The sequence below is a fragment of the Chaetomium strumarium genome (assembly GCF_033439665.1).
Source record: "Chaetomium strumarium strain CBS 333.67 chromosome Unknown B0T15scaffold_4, whole genome shotgun sequence".
NCBI lineage: Eukaryota > Fungi > Ascomycota > Sordariomycetes > Sordariales > Chaetomiaceae > Chaetomium > Chaetomium strumarium.
In genome coordinates, this window is record NW_026944432.1 from 3,688,275 (window position 1) to 3,706,369 (window position 18,095).

The 18,095-nt window shown below is 54.7% G+C and overlaps 7 protein-coding genes across 7 annotated transcripts; 3 read left to right on the forward strand and 4 right to left on the reverse strand.

The window, feature by feature from the left end:
• Positions 1-390: 390 nt before the first annotated feature.
• On the reverse strand, positions 391-2,201 carry B0T15DRAFT_534583 (VIT family-domain-containing protein). Its single transcript, XM_062869447.1, has 3 exons — positions 1,387-2,201; positions 590-1,304; positions 391-427 (listed from the first exon to the last, which is right to left on the reverse strand). The coding sequence occupies exons 1-2, from the start codon at positions 1,734-1,736 to the stop codon at positions 818-820; spliced, it is 837 nt and encodes a 278-aa protein (XP_062721951.1). The 5' UTR covers positions 1,737-2,201; the 3' UTR covers positions 391-427; positions 590-817.
• A 208-nt stretch (positions 2,202-2,409) lies between these two features.
• B0T15DRAFT_534584 (uncharacterized protein) lies at positions 2,410-3,448 on the forward strand. Its single transcript, XM_062869448.1, has one exon. It carries the CDS (start codon positions 2,628-2,630, stop codon positions 3,333-3,335), a length of 708 nt encoding a protein of 235 aa, XP_062721952.1. The 5' UTR covers positions 2,410-2,627; the 3' UTR covers positions 3,336-3,448.
• A 107-nt stretch (positions 3,449-3,555) lies between these two features.
• Positions 3,556-5,673, reverse strand: B0T15DRAFT_534586 (major facilitator superfamily domain-containing protein). The gene is made up of 3 exons (XM_062869449.1): positions 4,970-5,673; positions 4,685-4,902; positions 3,556-4,601 (listed from the first exon to the last, which is right to left on the reverse strand). Exons 1-3 carry the CDS (start codon positions 5,284-5,286, stop codon positions 3,619-3,621), a joined length of 1,518 nt encoding a protein of 505 aa, XP_062721953.1. The 5' UTR covers positions 5,287-5,673; the 3' UTR covers positions 3,556-3,618.
• Positions 5,674-7,528: 1,855 nt separating this feature from the next.
• Positions 7,529-9,067, forward strand: B0T15DRAFT_219914 (chaperonin 10-like protein). Its single transcript, XM_062862801.1, has 4 exons — positions 7,529-7,745; positions 7,811-8,674; positions 8,747-8,863; positions 8,917-9,067. Exons 1-4 carry the CDS (start codon positions 7,608-7,610, stop codon positions 8,941-8,943), a joined length of 1,146 nt encoding a protein of 381 aa, XP_062721954.1. The 5' UTR covers positions 7,529-7,607; the 3' UTR covers positions 8,944-9,067.
• A 790-nt stretch (positions 9,068-9,857) lies between these two features.
• Positions 9,858-10,293, forward strand: B0T15DRAFT_575366 (uncharacterized protein; the record flags this gene model as incomplete). The annotated part of the gene is made up of 2 exons (XM_062870989.1): positions 9,858-9,949; positions 10,059-10,293. The coding sequence occupies 2 exons, from the start codon at positions 9,858-9,860 to the stop codon at positions 10,291-10,293; spliced, it is 327 nt and encodes a 108-aa protein (XP_062721955.1).
• A 253-nt stretch (positions 10,294-10,546) lies between these two features.
• On the reverse strand, positions 10,547-11,852 carry B0T15DRAFT_435696 (SGNH hydrolase-type esterase domain-containing protein). Its single transcript, XM_062865821.1, has 2 exons — positions 11,269-11,852; positions 10,547-11,193 (listed from the first exon to the last, which is right to left on the reverse strand). The coding sequence occupies exons 1-2, from the start codon at positions 11,578-11,580 to the stop codon at positions 10,765-10,767; spliced, it is 741 nt and encodes a 246-aa protein (XP_062721956.1). The 5' UTR covers positions 11,581-11,852; the 3' UTR covers positions 10,547-10,764.
• A 1,735-nt stretch (positions 11,853-13,587) lies between these two features.
• On the reverse strand, positions 13,588-15,360 carry B0T15DRAFT_397653 (cytochrome P450; the record flags this gene model as incomplete). Its single annotated transcript, XM_062864916.1, has 4 exons — positions 13,588-13,996; positions 14,061-14,142; positions 14,198-14,923; positions 14,982-15,360. The coding sequence occupies 4 exons, from the start codon at positions 15,358-15,360 to the stop codon at positions 13,588-13,590; spliced, it is 1,596 nt and encodes a 531-aa protein (XP_062721957.1).
• Positions 15,361-18,095: the final 2,735 nt, after the last annotated feature.

Here is an 18,095-nt window from a genome sequence, read left to right on the forward strand (position 1 = left end):
CCGGTATATGCTGGCCGCTTGCTCTCCATTGCGTTGATGTTGGCGGAAGACCTCGCCTTTGCTCTCGACCTTGTTGGCTCGGTACGGGCAAGTCTCGCGGGTTTGGGGATGGCTGAGGGGTGAGAGCGGGGCTCGTCTGATGTCTGCTCCAGATTACTCATGAGCTTTACCGCTGATATCATTGAATGGGGTAAGTTGTACTGGTGGCTGTAAGCGTTTTAATTAGAACAGGATAAGTCGGAGCTGCCATTTTAGGTGCTTTAGTTATGGCTAAGCAGTAGTCTTCTGTCTGGTTTGCCTTTGTGGTATTCTTTGTTTGAAGGATGCGGAGTGGATGGAGGAGGATTGTGCTCGTTTCCGGCCGGTGCCAGTCACGACTAGCGGAACTGGACAAAGGATGTCGACCGAGGCAAGGAGCACCCCGACGCTAATTGTAGACAGCTATTAGAGATGCAGACCAAAGGCCTTGATGACAGCTTGATCACATTTCTGAGATAATACCAGTGATCTGTGCGATTCGAAACATGTCGATAGGGAATTCAAACATGGGATAAAGTAAGGTAATGGTGTCCAGTGCCTTTTGACCCACCCTTGTGCTTTTGCTAACAATGCTGTCATGATGGTTATTAGCTAAGGTGTCACATCGGTGCGGAAGCATGGAGAAAGTCTTGGCAAGGAAAGGGCGTTATTAAGGTTCCGAAGTAGGTATCGAGGTGGTATAAGCAGTATGTAATGTACAAGTACAGAGTATGAGCAGGTGCTCGGTTCCCGCGGTATCCCACACTGTCTAGGTATGCAGCTTCGAAGGCATACCATCTCACGAGCTACCGCCGTTGTCCAAAAGCCTGACAATCGCGTAGCTCGTACCAGCGGCCAGAGCGCCAACAATCAGCGTCTGCGCCGCGCCCCAGAACCCAGCCTTCCGAGTGCGGATCGCAACCCAATTCTTCAGGAATCCAAACACCAGCAAGATCACCACGGTGATAACGACCGACGCCAGCAGCGCCCGTTGCGCACTGTCCATAAAGAAGTAAGGCAGCATCGGGATCAGCCCGCCCACGAAGTAGCTCAGCCCCATGGTGGCCGCCGAGATCCAGGCGCGGCCCACGTCGGGCTCCGGCAGGCGCAGCTCAAAGTCCATCATGAAGCGCACCCAGCGGTCCTTGGACGCGGTGAGCTCCCGGACAAGCGGCTCGGCTGCCGCGTGGGAGACGCCGTAGTCAGCGAGGATGTCGTAGATCTCGGCCCGCTCCAGCTCGGGCATGTTGTCCACTTCCGAACACTCGCGGGCGAATTCCGCGTCCCTGCAAGAAGAGGGTTAATTACTGTCAAGTTGGAGTGGCAGTGTTCCCTTCCACTTGTTAGGGAAGTCGTAACAGTACATACCAATGCTGCCGCTCGGTGTCGGCGGCTAGGTAGGCGCCGAGGCCCATGCTGATCATGCCGCTACAGAGCTCGGCCAGGCCGCCCATGATGACGATCTTGGTGTTGCCGAGGGAGGACAGACCGGCGGTGAGGGCGAACGGGACGGTCAAGCCGTCTGAGAAGCCGATGATGACGTCGCGCATGATGGAGTCGTACTGTCCCATGTGCTTCTCGACATGGGGACGCTCCGGGTCCGGCGCACTGGACGAGAGGCGGTTGGCCATCTTAGGGCGGAGCCGCGTCGGCGATGGTCGGTCCGGCGATTGCAGACCCCGAGACAGAAGCGGCGTAAGATCTGATTGTTGAGCCATGGCCACAGAAGAGCTCAAGAAGGGTGGGTTGGTGAGTGGTTGTGATTGAAGATGGGGAGGGTAAGAGTGAGAAGGATGCGGAACTCAGATTCAGAATTCCGCACCGAGTAACTGTGTTGTTAAGGTTCCGGTCGGTTGGCGGGCTGCGAGGTGCAAAGGTTCTTTCTGTTTTTGAAGATATACCGCCTAAGATCCGCATCGCTTACTCATCGGCATCCCTGATGATGTCGTCGTTGTCTGGTGATGCCGTGCTAATGCTCCCTGTAATGCTCCCTGTGTGGCGGATGGCCTGACACAACAAAACGAGCCAGGCACGAAGGGTTAGGGTCTGCTTGATTGGTACTCCTCCCCTGATCTGCTGCTGAGTATTTCTTTCGCAAAATGCGCCCGGGATGTTACACAGATGTCTCAAAAATAAGCCTTGATATTCCGTGGGTTGTCTTCCCTAAGCTAGGTACGGTAGACGTACCTTATATACACGTGTAAGTCCACTGGCTGGACGATCCACAGCTCGCGTTAATATTTCCTGCCAGAATTACAAGGTTTCGAATTGGCCAATCACACGCTGTGTATTACAAAGCTGGACCGTCAAAGCTGTTAGCTTCTTGTGGTATAGTACTTGAAAGGATTGGTATTCACCGACAGACTCAGAGATGTAGCAATGAATGGTGGTCAGGATTATCACGCATGGCCTGCATTCTGAACTCTTCTTGTTTCAAGACCTTGAAGGTTCTACTGTGCAACAAGAGACACTTACAAGTTACAGTACAAATACATACATGTTACGCTAGTGACAAAACTTAACATTGACGTCATCGAATCCTGTCTCCGGACGTCTGAAGGTGATGTTGAGGATACCAATGCTGATTCACTCTCTCTCACCATGAAAACATGTTAAGACTGTTACTACGCCGCACTGCCAGGATGACGACCGCCACGCTTGCTGCTTCGCAGGGGCAGAGCCTGAGCGAATCTAACAAGGTCCATTTCCCAACCGATCCCAAGCTACCGGGCAAGTGCTTTGAGCCGCGCCAGAATGACCCAACGGGCGACTACACCCCCAATCCGAGCAAATCGCTCCCTTTGGCACCAGCTCGTAAGGCGCTGGTCGACGACATCATCTCGCTCTACGAGATCGGGGCCACGGTGGAGTGCATGCAGAGATACACGCCCGATGCCGTGTACAACGACGAGCTGGGCTACGCGGACGACCGCTACAAGATCGCCGGCCAGTGGTTCGGCCTGCCTTACATCTTCCGCGAAGCCAAGAGCCGCGGCCATGAGGTGGTCACTAACGACAGGGACCTCATCCAGTTCTTGCACGAGGTGGAGTGGCACCCGAAGCTCGTGCCCAAGACCCTGACTCTCAGGTCACTTGTCTCTCTCGCGCTGGACCCGGCTACCGTGGATAGCGAGTTCATCCGCGTCAAGTACCACAAGGATCAGGCCAGTGCAAAGGACTACAGCAACGAAGGGCCAGGGGCGATGCTGAAGAAGTGGCAAGCCGAGGCTACGGCGGCGATGTTAAGCGCCGTGGATTCGAATCTCAAGGCGTTTGAGTCTGACAAGGGGGCGGGCAGCAAGCAAGACGAGCCTTAAGATACGTTCAGCGCAAAGGCAGCTAAAGCTCCTTGGTTCAGCACGGAGATGTAATACACCTTCTTGGAGGGCTATTTCCTTTACACTTCATAATAAAATGCCCAGCTTTGCTTGTTCCTTGTTCAGTCCGAGATCCAATATGCGCACCACGAGGATGGTCCCCGTTTTCTTGAGGATCATGCCACAAGACATTATGGTGCCGTACTCAAGCCGAGTAGGTAGCAAGTGCAGATGAGTAGAGCTATTATTTGCGTCCGGGTAGGTATCTACTAGTACGCCTCTATCATACTGTTTCTAAGTTGACAGCCCCGGGCTTCTCCCCATCTGGGACCGTGACCCCACCCCCAACACTGTCCCGGGCACCGTCCTTGACCGGCCTCTCCTCCGTCGGTCTGACGCCCACATCAGTGGCCGAGAATGCATCGACGGTATTCCTATACCACGGCCAGAAGTTCACCGCCAGCGCATACGACCAGGCCGCCACAAAGAAGCAGAAGGGCACCACCATGGAGAGGCCGGTCCCATGCCGATCCGCCGCGGCGCCCATCAGGGGCGGCACACAAGCGCCACCAAACACGCCGGCCACGATCCACCCGGACCCGCGCTTGGTGTGCCGGCCCAGGCCGCGCATGCCCAGCGCGACAATGGTTGGGAAGCAGATCGACTCGGACAGCATGACGACAAACAGCATGCTCATGCCGGCATCGCCGCGCTGCGTGATGGCCGGCGCCGAGAAGACGATGCACGCGGTCAGGAAGACGAGGAACACCTTGCGCGGCTTGACAAAGTGCATCAGCGCGGCGCCGCCGAAGCGGCCGACGGCGAAGCCGGCCTGTGAGCCGGCGAGGAACTTGCTCCCCAGCGAGGGGGACGTGCCGGCGCGCGTCTCGGTCACGTAGTTGATGAAGTAGCTCGCGATGGCCACCTGCGCGCCCGTGTAGCAGAACTGGGCGAAGGCGGCGTGGAAGAGGCGGTACTGCTTGCGGAAGGGCAGGACGTCAGCGTCGTTGGCGTGCGTCTCGGACGCCTGGAAGGCCATGTCCGCGTCGGTGATCTCGGGGATGACCGAGAGGTAGAAGACGCCGGCCAGCAGGAAGACGAAGCACGCGATGGCCAGGTACACCCACTGCACGTTGCGCAGCGCGGTGATCTCGTCGAAGGTGAAGAACACGTAGGAGCCCAGCACGGGCGCGACCACGGTGCCAATGCCGTTGAAGGCTTGCGCGATGTTGATGCGGATTTCGGAGTACTTAGGAGGACCGCAGACTGTAGAGACGTTTACCTAGGTAGTTAACATCCAAGTCACGATAAGGCGTAAGTAGGTACCATGGAAGGTAACACAAGCGTACCCGTGATGTACGGGTTGGCTGCCGTCTCCAGCGAGCCGAGCCCGTTGCCAATGACGAAGATGCAGACGCAGAAGCCGGCAAACGAGTGGTTAATCACGGCGGGGATGGCGAGCAGCGCCCCGAGTCCGTAGAGAAACAGGCCCCAAATGAAGACGGCGCGGTAACCAAAGCGTCGGAGGATCCATGCTGCGTGGCCGAGTGAGGCAAGAGGATAAGCCCTGAGTTGCCCGGAAGTCAGCTTCGCTTCGCATCCCTCACTCTCAGTTGGGGGGCCCATAAACCCACCCAAAGTAGGCCACCTGCAGGCCCGACGACCGGGCTCGCGTGATGTCCAGCGTGATCTGGAAGTGCTTGTTGAGCGTATCGAGCAGGCCGTAGCTGAAGCCCCAGAGGAAGAAGAGGATGGTGACCAGTGTGAGGGGCCACAGCGACTCTCGAACTGTCAGCTCGGCCGCCTTCGTCCGCTGATCATCGCGCACGCGCAGTGAGCGCCTCTTCCAGAAGTCGCCCATGCTCACACTAACTGTAGGTTCTGGGTATGTTGGGGGTATCTGGTGGGAAGATGGATGGCTTATCGGAGGGAGATAGGTATACGGCTGCATTTATGTCGGACGCATGGTTCATCCGTTGATAAAAGCATCACAGAAGGCGGCCCCGGTCCATGCAACGGTTCTATTCTCGGTGCCATGGCATGCAAGTTCAGGGGGGCAACAACAAGCTCAAGTCGCACGGTGATGCCGAGTCGTGATCTTCTGGGGCTTCTGGAGCCGAAGCTCGGGTCAAGTCTGTCCGATCCCACCAATCACCGCATGATTGTGACTGCCAACGTCGCCTTGGTGGACCGCCCTGTTCGAGTGCTTCCCCCGCAGTGTGTTGGGCATGTTGAAGATGCCTGGCTGCAATCCTAGAACAGGGGTCCTCGCGAGAAAACCTGGGGTTGAACTTAGCGCCGATGGCGGGTCTGGGGTTGTGCCAAGTGATCGGATCGGTGCTACGGCAATCAACGCGGGGAAGGAATCGAAAGGATGGAAGCTAACGAGTTTCAACCACCACGCGGGGTAGGATAATATTACCTACCTCATATGTGTTTCCACGGCGCTTCCTAGCTAAAGCTGGTCCATCCGTGTTGAAATCTTAGTCTTTTCTCAGCACCACCATCCGTGATTCCGTGTTAAGAAGATAGCCGAGCGAAGTATAGTCTGAATATACAGTTCAACCCTTGAATGAATGTTAGCGCCTGACTTGAGCGACCAGGGGTCAGCCCTAGCATTTCAGCCCCTGTCGCTTGTTCCGCGCTAACAATCATTCAGGGGTTGAACTGTAAGCTATGGCATGTTCCCTCGCCTGAAGCCGAGCGCTACAGCCTATGAATGCCTCAACTTGAACTACCAGATATTCAAGCACCTGACCGAGAGACCTTTGCTCGTCTCAAGGTTGCTCCGGTATCTGCGCTTTGTATGACAAGTTAGTAAACACTCGGCCGCCGTGAAGCCACCTAAAAAGGCTCGGCGGGAAATCTTAACCGAGGACGAAGACTGACGACGCTTTTGGCCAGCCACACGAAAATATTTCGCTGGCAACTAACCACCTTGGGTAGATTCTCCGCATCGCGAATACTACACGGCAAATGCGGAGGTCGCTCTGGGTTTTCTCGCATTATCAAGGGTTTCTCAGCCAATTCTAGCCGTTCTAACAGTGATCTGGCGGACTCGAATCTCCTCCAGCTAGGATTCGAACGCATCCCTCCATCCCATCAAGCCACGCTGTTCGAAATATCTTTGGGAGACGAATATTACACCATGCCTATGGTATGTGGTTCTTGTATATCAGTATTTACAGCTATCGCGATAGCTAACTTCAAAAGGGGGACATCGCGGAACGCCGTGAATACAAAGCCATTCCATTCAAGGCTTTTCCGGCAGTAGAGGCGGACAGAAGGATAGGATGGAAACTGCAGAACTCTTTCGGCAGAGGGTTGATCCAGATTGGGGAGCAGAAACTTTCTGCAGAAGTGTTAATGAAAGAGGACTCCAGGCCTGTCCCAGCAGGGCAAACTGTTTTCGTGGGTTCGATGGACGTTAAGCTTTTTTGAAAGCCGCTATATATGCGGCTGAAGACACTAGCTACCCAACATCGAACAAAAAGGAGCAGAGTTTTATGATAGCGTATTTCTATCTTCGTTTGGCGAACTTGCCAGTCTGGTATTCTGTTCGATCTCCGAGTTGCGCCTTATGTTTTGGCTACCTGGTAGTCCAACGGCCTTGTTTTTATGAAACACACCCGAATCCCTAATTAGATATCCCGAAGCTCTAACCACGAATACTAACCTAAGTTACCCATACCAAAGCGCGTCTGTTCGACGCGCCGGAACGGACCTTACTAGCTGGTATCCGGGCTTTGTATTGTGCATGTACTGTACCTAGGAAAATGAAGACCCACTGGACCTCGATACCGTCCACTCAAAATTTAGAAAATATCACTCTTAGCTGAGCGTTTGCCCAGCAATCGACGCGAAAACATGTATGTAGACTTGGATTGTGAAGCTAAGCGACTCTGTGATGCAAAGTGCCCAGTGGGTGCCATCATCCAGATCACATGGAACTTACCTACCATAGATACCGTAGGTAGGTACATGACTTTTACAGTATGCACCTAATGATACCCGAATCTCTGAGAGAGCGGGGTTCCGATTGTTTCTCCGGTTGAAGCTCAAAACACCAACCCACGGAGAACTTCTTCCTCAGGCTCCCGAGTGAGGGCATAATGGCATAAGTTACTTAAGGCACAATACCTTACCTTCCAACTCGTACGAGAACCAGTTGTCGTCAAACCAAACCATCGACCTACCTTGCACTTCCGCAAATCATTCAAAACCATCGCTCCGAATTATCCAATTCACAAAATCCACCAATCCCGAGTCAAAATGCAACTCCCACTCAAGACCGAAGCCTTGGTGGTGAACAAACCCGGGGGCGAGTTCGAAATGACTCCGATTGTCATCCAAGACCTGAGACCAGACGAGCTGTTGGTGGAGATGCGATACTCGGGTGTTTGCCACACGGCAAGTCAAGCCCTGCTATCTTTATTCAGATCAGCAGCCAGCCTAACCAAGCCACATGACTACAGGATTTCTACCTGCAGGAGGGCTCCCTCGGCGCACTCCTCGAATTCCCAGCCATTGCGGGACACGAGGGCGCAGGTATCATCCGTGCAATCGGGTCCCAAGTCACGGACAAATCCCTCCAAGTCGGCGATCCGGTACTGCTCTCCTTCACGGCCTGCGGGGAGTGCGGACACTGCGTGAAAGACAGGAACTTCAGCAGGTGCAGTGCGTTCCCGGCGCTCAACCTGACCGCCACGCCACGCCCGGACAGGAGCAGCCCCGCCAAACTGCTGTTGGACGGCCAGCCGGTACGGAGTCAGTTCTTCGGGCAGTCCTCCTTCTCCCGCTTCTCCGCGGTCCGCGAGAACTGCGTGGTCAAGTGCCCCTACCCGGACGACATGGCGCTCTACGCCCCGATGGGCTGCGGCTATCAGACCGGCGCCGGGACCATCCTCAACGTCCTCAAGCCGAAGCCGGATCAGACGGTAGCGGTCTTCGGGGCCGGAAGCGTGGGGTTCGCGGCCATCATGGCTGCTGCGAGCATCCCGGTCAAGCAGATCATCGCCATCGACATTGTGGAGCAGAAGTTGGCACTCGCGAAGGAGCTTGGGGCCACGCAAACGATCAACTCTTCCAAGCTACAAGGCGGCGGCGTGGTCGCGGCGATCAAGTCCGTGACAGGAGGTCAAGGAGTGGATTTTGCGGTTGACACTACCGGAGTGGCGGCCGTTATCGAGAAGATGCTGATGTGTTTGTCCTTTGGAGGAACGGCGGCGTCGGTGGGTGCGCCGCCGAGGGAAGCGAATATCAACGTGAACCCCGGGGCCTTTTTTGCCGGCATGAACAAATGGGTGACCGTCTCAGAGGGCGACTCACATCCACCAGAGGTCAGGATAAATCCGTCCCTGGTTCTACCTTCCATGCTGGTTTCTGGGTGTTCATGTGCTGACCAGCAACAGTTCATCCCTCAGCTTATCGACCTTCACAGACAAGGGAAGTTTCCGGTGGACAGAATTAGCAAGGTCTATCCAGTGGCTGGGCTCAAGAAGGCTGTCTCGGATATGCATGCCGGAACGGTGAGAGGGAACCTTTGAATGTCTTCACGGAGGTTCTTCGCTAACAGATGCAGGTCATTAAACCGATCATCGAGTTTTGATTCTTGACAGGAAGAGAGCATAGAGCGTAGAATTGGTTAGCAAGCCATCATTTTTTGCCAGGCTGAATGCTTAAGGACTTGGACATATACATTTATATGCTGTATCCCGAGTTCTTCCTCCGCATCTCTCTCATCCCTCCCACCCATTCTCCACAAGTACACGACTACCCTTCTAGCGTGTAACAGTGGCGCTGGGATACTATTAGAGGGCTGTGTGGCCGAATGTAAGGCGGCCTTTCTTGGGAATCATGGGTGCCAAACAGGTGAACCTCAAGGCCGAAACGCCTTGGTTCTATCTTTGGATTTCTAAGTACTACCTACCTCATAGCTTCCCTTGCAGCAGCTGTTCTCTCCAGCGGCTTCCGTTGGCATCGGAAGCGGCCCCGATGCCGTCCTACGGTTCCTGTGTTGGGTCCAGCCGTGGCCCTGACGGCCCGGTCAAGTCATGGGTGTGCCGGATTCGAGCCATAATAACATTGAATTGTTTGTTGGTTGGGCTGCTTCAGGGTCCGAGAGTGGTTCCCAAGCTTAGCAGCCCTCTCCACCGAGAGCGCCGGTGGATTCTGACTCCTGATTCCGAGGCCTAACCCTTGATCCGAGTTCCCAAGCTCAGCAGCCCTCTTCACTGACAGTGCTGGTGGGTTCGAACTTCCAAGTCCGAGGCCTACGTTAACCTTGGCCTGAGACATGCTAGCCTAAGAGATTGGACTGTACCTTACTACAATGGGCCAACGAGGCAGAGTTTGATTACCTTGAAGTAGTAAGAGAACTAGTATAAAAGCCCTGACTTCCCCCTGGGTATTCCCATCTCTCATATCGGCATCAAACATCAACATCAAATATCAACATCCAGCTACATCCTTCCAAATCACGGAGCCGCTTTCCATACAATTCACGCCGCCCTGTCCTTCAAAATGCGCCATTTCGCTCTCATCCTCCTCCCCGCCTTCATTGCCTTGGCTCAAGCTGAACTGCCAAAGGCTAACGAGTACAAGTCCGGCGACTGGTATGTGCAACTAAATCCAATTCTACTTACTATCTCTGATCTCATGACCGGATAATAATTCTCGGGACGAAAACATCGCTGACCATGGGATCTCACGCCGCTTCTGCAGCAACCCGGACAGCCTCAACTTCGGCCATCACTCGTCCTCGCTGAAGGAGGTCACCATGGACGACACTTCCCACTCAGTCTTCCTGGCCGGAGGCGAGTGGGCCGGCTTCTCGCAGAAGGGCTCCGAGGGCTGCTCCGGCGAGCTCCTGGGCACCATGAAGAGCGGTTGCAACAATCTGGATACGGACAAGGCGAAGCGTGTGGCCTGCGTCAAGTTCAATGTCTTTTCGGGCTGAGGACTGCCTCGCTGTGACGGTCTGCTGCCTAGTTTAGCGGGTTCTGTGAATGTGTTGTAAGGGGGAAGAGGATGGTCCAGAAGGGGTGGAAAGTAGAAGGAGAGAAAGTGGTTGCTGCAATATCGGTAGGGCTGGTCTTGTTCCTCATTGCTTGGGATACATTTTACGTGCAGGCTCTTGTACACCTCGGTAGTTTAGAACAGTTCGGGTCATAAAGCTGTGGATTTATAGGAGCGATGTATCACTGAATCATGGGATTTAGCATCATTGGGCTTTAAGGTGCTATTTTCGGCTTTGAATCTCACTGACTTCCCGACTCATGCACCATCTCACGTGAACGTACCGGCAGGAGACTCAGGTCATTTAGATGCCGCTGGGTCTTAGTAAGGTATTGTTCGTATAAGCCGAAGTTCTCTAGGGAACTGCACCCAGTTTCGTAGAGACCAAATGCCTTCCCCTTTCCCCTCCCAATCAAGCATAGACCCCCTGCTGAATCTTCTTAGACAGCTCAGTATCGGGGGTGATGTAAGCGGACAGCGCCAGCCTCCAGCCCACAATGAGGTCAGCGACCATGCGGCCAAAGACGATGGTGCCATGTTCGTTGAGGTGGGTGCGGTCGCCCTGTGCTAGGTTGTACTTGTCGGCGTTGGAGGAGCCGATGGCCTGAATATACTTCCTCGATGCAGCGTTGAGGTCGAGCAGAGTGGCACCGACAGCTGTGGCCGCCTTCTTGGCTGCTTCGGCCACGTTGGCTAGGCTGTCGTCTAGAATGCCACTGGTGAAGGTGCGCCGCGTGAGCGATGTCAAGATGATGGGCGTTCCACCGGCTGACTTGACTTCGTTGGCCATGTTCTGGAGGTTGGTCTGGAACTGCGTTATGCTGACGCCCGAGGTGGATTTCTACATCAGGGCACGAAATCGAACGTCAGTAATAATGTGATCTCGGGGACTGAGGTTCCATTCACGAGACCGCACCTGGTCGTTATGCCCGAACTGGATAGTTACGTAGCAGTCGTACTTGGCCTTGTTGTCGTTAACCAGGCTCAGCACTGTCGTCCAGTTGCGGCCGGCCACAAAGGACGCTGTTGTGGCACCACTGTGTCCCTTGTTCCGTCCCATGGCGCCATTTCGAAGAGTGGCGACGAGACCGTCGCCCCAGCCACCGTTGACGGCCGTGGTGGAATCCCCGGTGAGGAAGAAGGCTGGTGGCTTTGCTTCACTAACGACGAGGAGTGTTGCCGTAGCAAGAGAGACTGCTCCAAAGAGGGCAAGGAGTGAGAACTTCATGGTGACACAGATCGCCAACCGTTTCGGCTTGCATTGTAACGAGCGAGGCCCCGAGCAGCACTGGTAGTTCGGTGCCTTATTATACTGGTGGTATAAGACTAGACGTCTCTCGTACCGGATGGCCACCCTTCGCCAATTCCCGTTCCCTGTAGACTGTAGTCGCTTACACGGACTGTCAGACTTCGGCGGACGTGTAGATCGCACTCGGGTGGGCTGGTAGCGTGGGATGCAGGACCGTGTGTGGGCACAAGTGGTGTCGGAATCGCATAGGTCGACGGTGATTGATGGAATAAAACACCGGCTTTTCATTGTTTCCCTTATCCAGGGTATCCCGTGGATGTAACGTCGGCAGACCCGTGCTTGGCTGGTAATTACGACATATCCCAGTCCAGCCGGTTGCTTGACGACCTATTCTACTCTGTGTTCTCTACTCCGTGGATGCTCATGTCGCCTCCAAGCGCTGCCAACTTCAAAGGGGCACCACCAGGTCAAAAGAAGTCGTACATCTTACTTCGTTAATAAGAGGAAGAAAGGACGGGGGGAAAGAACGAAAGAAAGAAAGAAAGAAGCAAGGAAAGAAAAAAAAGGAAAAGCAAAAGAGAAAGGGATGAGAAGATGGCAGCCGTGCCATTCCATCTAGTGGCGATGCTGGTATACGGGCTATTCTTGCCAGAGGGAGGGGTTTAGGTGTGATCTTTGTTTGTTATTGCGCAGCCAACCGCTCCTGAATACCACCTTCGAACTCAACATGTCTCTCACCCAAGAAACTATTACCACACAACCTCGGCTAGTCATCGCCGTGATTTGGGCTAGATTCATCAGTTGCTGAAGTGATACGGTCTCGGGTCCGAGCTTAATGCAAACAAGGGCTGGTGTCACCTCCGCATACTCTTAGGAAGAAAGCCCTGAACCTTGTTATCGGTTAAGCCGGAGCGTAACGAGGTGTCTTGTTTCGGGGATATCCGCGTCAAATGATCTCTCTGTCGATGTCCGCATCACGGGCCGAACTTGACATTCCGTCAGCTGGCCGTTCACGGAGCAATCTGCATGCATGTCCCCGCGGTATAGCTGAAGCTGCTAACGGCTACCCGCATTATGCCGGGTTCTTTTGTTAGTACACTTCATTGACGAAGTTTGAGCAGATTGATTGCTCAAAACAAACCCTCCCCTTAGGCATACAACAGGGCGAAAGCGGCTAACCCCTTCTGCTCGGTGGGCACCTGCAGACTAGAGCCGTTCATCCCGTGTGCTCCCGGGCGATACAAGGGGAACTTTTGCCGATATTAGTCTTTGTGGACTGGGTCGTGAGTTACCAAACGAGAAGGGCTGTTCGATGGGTCTGTTGCCGAATCTGCAGAGGAAGCCTTTTAAGCACAGGATACTTCGTAGAGCTGATCGAAACTGGATGAGACCAATGCCAGAATGTGGCGAAGATAGCGCTTCATCAGCCCAGGAGGGATGACTTGGAGATACCTCAAACTAAGCAAGAGGATAACAGATGGAAAGAACGACTTGATCAGATAGATGGACTCGATGCCTCCTGGACAAGTTAAACTTAGCGGGACCCTTGGTAAGTTAACTGCATCCCAATCGACTTGCGGGTTGTGATCGCCCGACTTGGACAGCTGATTTAGTTTTTGCTCGCCCGGTAAATCCCGTTTTCCCTGTCACCATTGTGTACTGGGTCGCTAACAGAAATCTAACAGCACCACAGTACGCCTGAACGGTGGCACATCCCTGGGTCAGGACAAGAAATGACTCGCATCATAAGTAGGTTTCGTCGAGCGTTTAACTAGATCTTCTTTAAGCTCTCGAAGACGCTAGATGTATGGTAGCCACGGCATGATATGCCGGAAACTGGAAGAGATTGGAGCAAGATGTGAAAAGAGAGAGAGCCTCCACGATGCCCACAATATTTCCCTGTCCGCCGGGCCAACTAAAGCTTGGAGCAAAATGACACCCAGGCCAAATACTCTGCCACCGGTATCGCACATCTTCTCCTCCTCTTCAGATCTTCAACTCCCCCATAACCGCATGGTACCCCTCCAGAATCTGCCTTCCCCTCTCCTCGCCTCGGGCCTTGATACTCAACTGATACGGCTCCGGTTCAAGGATGACGTGGCTGTTGGTCGCCTGGCTGTCAATCGGCACTTGCTTTCCAGTGCGCGGGCATATCTTCGGCGCCAGAGTAAATCCCCACAAAGTGGCCGCTGCGAACACGAATGTCTCGTCATCGACAATGTTCTGACCCAGGCAGGTGCGGCGGCCCCAACCAAAGCTGTGCATCGCCTGGCCTTCACGGAAGTTGGGATAACGCGAGAGAGGCTCCTGGTAGGTTGGCCAGCCAGGTTCGAGCCAGCGCTCGGGCCGATAGTTGTCGCCGTCGGGGTACTTCGAAGGTACGCGATTGATAGTCCTTGGTCGACGGTTGAGCATCGCAAGTGATCCATGGGGGGTAAAAGGAAAAATACTGAACTTACCATTCACAAGCGAGGATAATAGTCCCCTTCTTGATCTTGACCCCGCGATATTCGTCGTCGCACTCTGCTTGATGAGGGACACCTGACAAATCATGATGAGTCGGAAGCAGTGAGAGAATCAACAAGAGCTCACTCACCCAGCGGCACACCCGATCTCCATCTAACGGTCTCCTTCAAACAGGCCCGGACTGTGGGGAGATGGGCAAAGTCCTGCATAGTCGGCATGCGATCACCGCAGACCCGGTCAATCTCGGCCTGCGCCTTCTGCTGCCACTCCGGGTGCAGCGCCATGGCCATGAGGAAGAACTTGAGCGGCCCGCTGATGGTAACCACACCGACCAGGTTCAGGAAGCCGATCATGCAGCTTGCGAACCCCTCTTGATCCTCCGTCTGGTCGAGACTCTCATTGCCCTCCTTCTTCAGCTGCTCGAAGTACCGGTATGCCCACGTATCATCTGGGAGATCACCCCTCTTCATCCTGTCCTTGGCTAGCCGGAAGTTATTCATCCACCACGCGCGCAGCTCCCGCTCTCGTTTGACTTCGTAATTGTACCACGGATTCACGAGCGCGGGCAGGTGCCACAGCGGCGTCATCGTGTTAGTGATAGGGCCCGACACGCTCATGCAGTGCAGGGTCCGGTCGGCGTTGTCGCCATTGGCGCGACCCTGCGTGGCGTCATCCCAGGCCAAGCGCGACATGACACGGCCACAATACTCGCGCGTGTAGTCGAGAAAGCGAGCCGGGTCGAGTAGTAGCAATCCCAAGTAGCGCTTCATCTCCTTTTCGCAGTGCCCGTAGAAGTGGTGTTTGTACGCTTCCGCCATGGCCGCATGGGTCCACTTTCGTTGCGTCTTCCAGATGTCTGGGACGGTTATCAGCGAATGGTGTCCTGCAGTGCGAGTTGTGGTTCTCTGTCTTACCATGGCGGTCCATCAAGGCCGAGTACACAGGACCCTCCTTATGCCTAATAAGCGACCGGATTTGTGGTCGTCCTGAGTAAATATGACCCCTCTTAACGAGCAACTCCTCGGCGATCTGCTCGTCCGACACGATAATGAACCGTGAGTTTAGCGCTCTGGTGTAGTAGATCGGTCCATACTCGTCTGCCCACTCCTTGAATTTCAACCAGAGAGAAAATCTCGGCAAATCATGGACACGGCCCACGATGGGGAACTGCCGAGGGCCAGGGAACCTGGGTTGGGACTCGAGACTCTTCTGCCATGACAGAACCTGCCTGACGGCAGAGAACAGAAGGCTCGGGATGGCGAGATAGAGCAGAAGGAGCGTAAGGCCTTCCATCTTCAGAGAGAGGGAGCCTGGCGCCCACGAAAAATGGCCTGATGTTCGACGGATGGTCTGATAATGATGATGAGAGAAGTCGGTAGATTGGTAAGGTGTGCTCTTGCCTGAGAAACCTCCACGATACTAATGGAAACCACCCACGGGTCGGACCTGCCCCAATATCATAAATAGGCAAGAGCGGACCACACCTGTCTTAATAGGTCGAGCTGCTCGTTCCGGAACCCGGGGCGAGCCTTGGTTGGACTCAGAGAGAAGCCTTTGCCCAAATAAGCAAAGTTAGGTTGTCATCTGGGAACATGTTGTACAATACATACAGGGTCAAGGACTTCAGAGAGATGGGCAGCACTCTCCGGCCAGCTGGTAGCCATCCTGCAAGCCATGCTCGTCGCCAGGACCTTAGTGTGGCGAGAATCCGGAAGGGCGAGGTCTTCAGGAAGCTACTGAGAGTCTGAGGTTGTCAAAATAGTGGGTATGCGCAAGGTCCCAGGTACCTCCGCATCCCGGTCTGCGGGGTCCCGTCAGAGGAGAAAAGATTGATGTGCTGCTTCATCCTGTTCTTACCATCCATCATGATGTGCGACACGAGAAACGAGTCGTTCGTCGCATTGCCTAGGACATGCGATGTGACCATCCATTGCTGGGGACCCGGGAGCCCTTGTTTGGAGTGAGCAACATGGGTCAAGACGGGGCCGAGCTCCAAACCTCCAACCCGAGGATTCAAGATACAGTAGTTATCAAGCTCACTTTAGGATGGTCCATTTGAGCGGATTAGGATGGTAAGGCTGTCGATTTCATAGTGTGACATTTGTTTAATGCTCTGATTAGGTCCCTTCAGTCCTGTCCAAGATGTTGCCCCCCGACGCCAGCAGGTGAAAGCGAAGCTGCACCGTCCGAATAGCCGTGGCTGAGAGCGGTGCCCTTATTCGACGATATCGTCCCCCAAGCGCGACGCCACCACCGCGTGTCAGAAGCTGCAGTGGTTCTGTCTGACGCTACTGGCCGATATCAGCCGGTACGACAAGAGCGCGGCGGCAGAATGCCGTGACATATCCCGTTTCCGGACAACACATGTCTCACAGCGGTGACGACGAGCGACAACGTACCTCTGTGCAAGGCAGCTTTGGACATTGGGTTGGGGATGTCCGGACCCGGTTGCCTGACGAGCGAATGAAAACCCGCAGTATTTCAGCCCCTCCGGGACATATGGAGGCTTGCGTGACTGGCACTAAGGCTCAAGCCTGCATGTCCAGGATGGACATCCACAACCACGGTCGTGGGATAGACAAACCTCCGGACCAGTATATTCTGCGGGTTGTGTGCTAAGGACATGTTGGGTCGAAGGGCCTGACGAATGAATCGAGGTTGTGAAAGTCGGGATTGGCGATGAGGGTGCCGGGCCCGAGGGGAAACGAGGAGTGCCTCGGTATGAAAGAGCGTCATCTTTTGCGGCCGGTCTAGCCGATCATCAAACAGCAGGCATGCCCCATGGCTCTAGCGAGAAGGACGAGGTGTGAGGTCCTACATACAAACCAGCATTCCGTGTTGGACGGAACACCACAGAGATCCATGGCATGGGTCCCAAATTACTGGCAGTCCAGTGAATCAGGATTGGGGGCTGCAGGTTGTTCAACCTCAGCCTTCATCCATCTTAGGGGCGTCACACTACCAAGAGGGTCCCTGTTGTTAAATCGAATACAAGACAGCAACACAAAGCGTATAAGTTTTTAGCATGCGCTGCTTGCCCTCCCCAGATTGCATGAACAGGATTATCGGACACGAAGACGAGGCTATAGGCATCCAGCGGACAAGACAAGCGGTTTCGATGCTGTGCTCAGACAGTGGGCTCTGATGGCGTAACCAGGCACGCTTGTCAGGACCTCAGAAAGCAATTACCGCAGCAGCAGCAGGGTTATCAGGGCCACACTTGAGCTTCCTTCCCCTGACCGCCCGGTAACGGTCGGCATGCCCAGTCGAAAAGAGCGGGGGCAGTGGTGACACAACAGGGCTTCGGCAGTCGGGACCGAACAGAAGCACCAACCGAGACCCCCTATGTGCGTCCTCGCGAGCATGAATAATGTTGGTTCGTCCGCATTCTTCGAGCTTCCGAGAACGAGCGCTGAGAACAGCGAGAGGCTGGCGGTCAAGTCAACCCGTGGTGTTTTAGCTCCAGGGGCTCTGCTTCTTCGCGCTTTTGAGGGTTGAGGCTTTGGGGAGATGCCACGCCCAAGCTCTTCGAGTAATTGGGCCACTCCGACGCGGGCCAATCGCTGCCGAACAACTCAGACATTTTCTGGCCGGATGTCGGCTTCGGTGGCTGCAAAGCCGGTCCTGGAGCCTGGGTCGCCGCATCAGTCGATGTTTCACGACCGACGGACTAGTCACGGTAGCTCAGGGATTAATGATATTGACGATGTCGGCGACCGCGTCTCGCCTCCGTCCGAGCTGAAACATGCAGCCCGCACAAGGAGGTGATTTGTGCCTAAAGCGTTCAGCCGTCATGAGACTTCAGGGGAGCTTGAAGTTGGCAATGGGCAGTCGATATCTGCTGCGCTGCACTCCGGAAGCTTTTGCTTGTCCGGTCGGTCATTCCTCCCCCGCAGGACTGGAGATGAGTACGGAGTACATTGAGGTCGGCTCTGTCGGATTCACCACCAAAGTTCCAACCTGCTCGGCTTCAATCTGTCGGGGAGCAACAGAGATCCAACGTTAAAGCAAGGTGGACAACGACGATT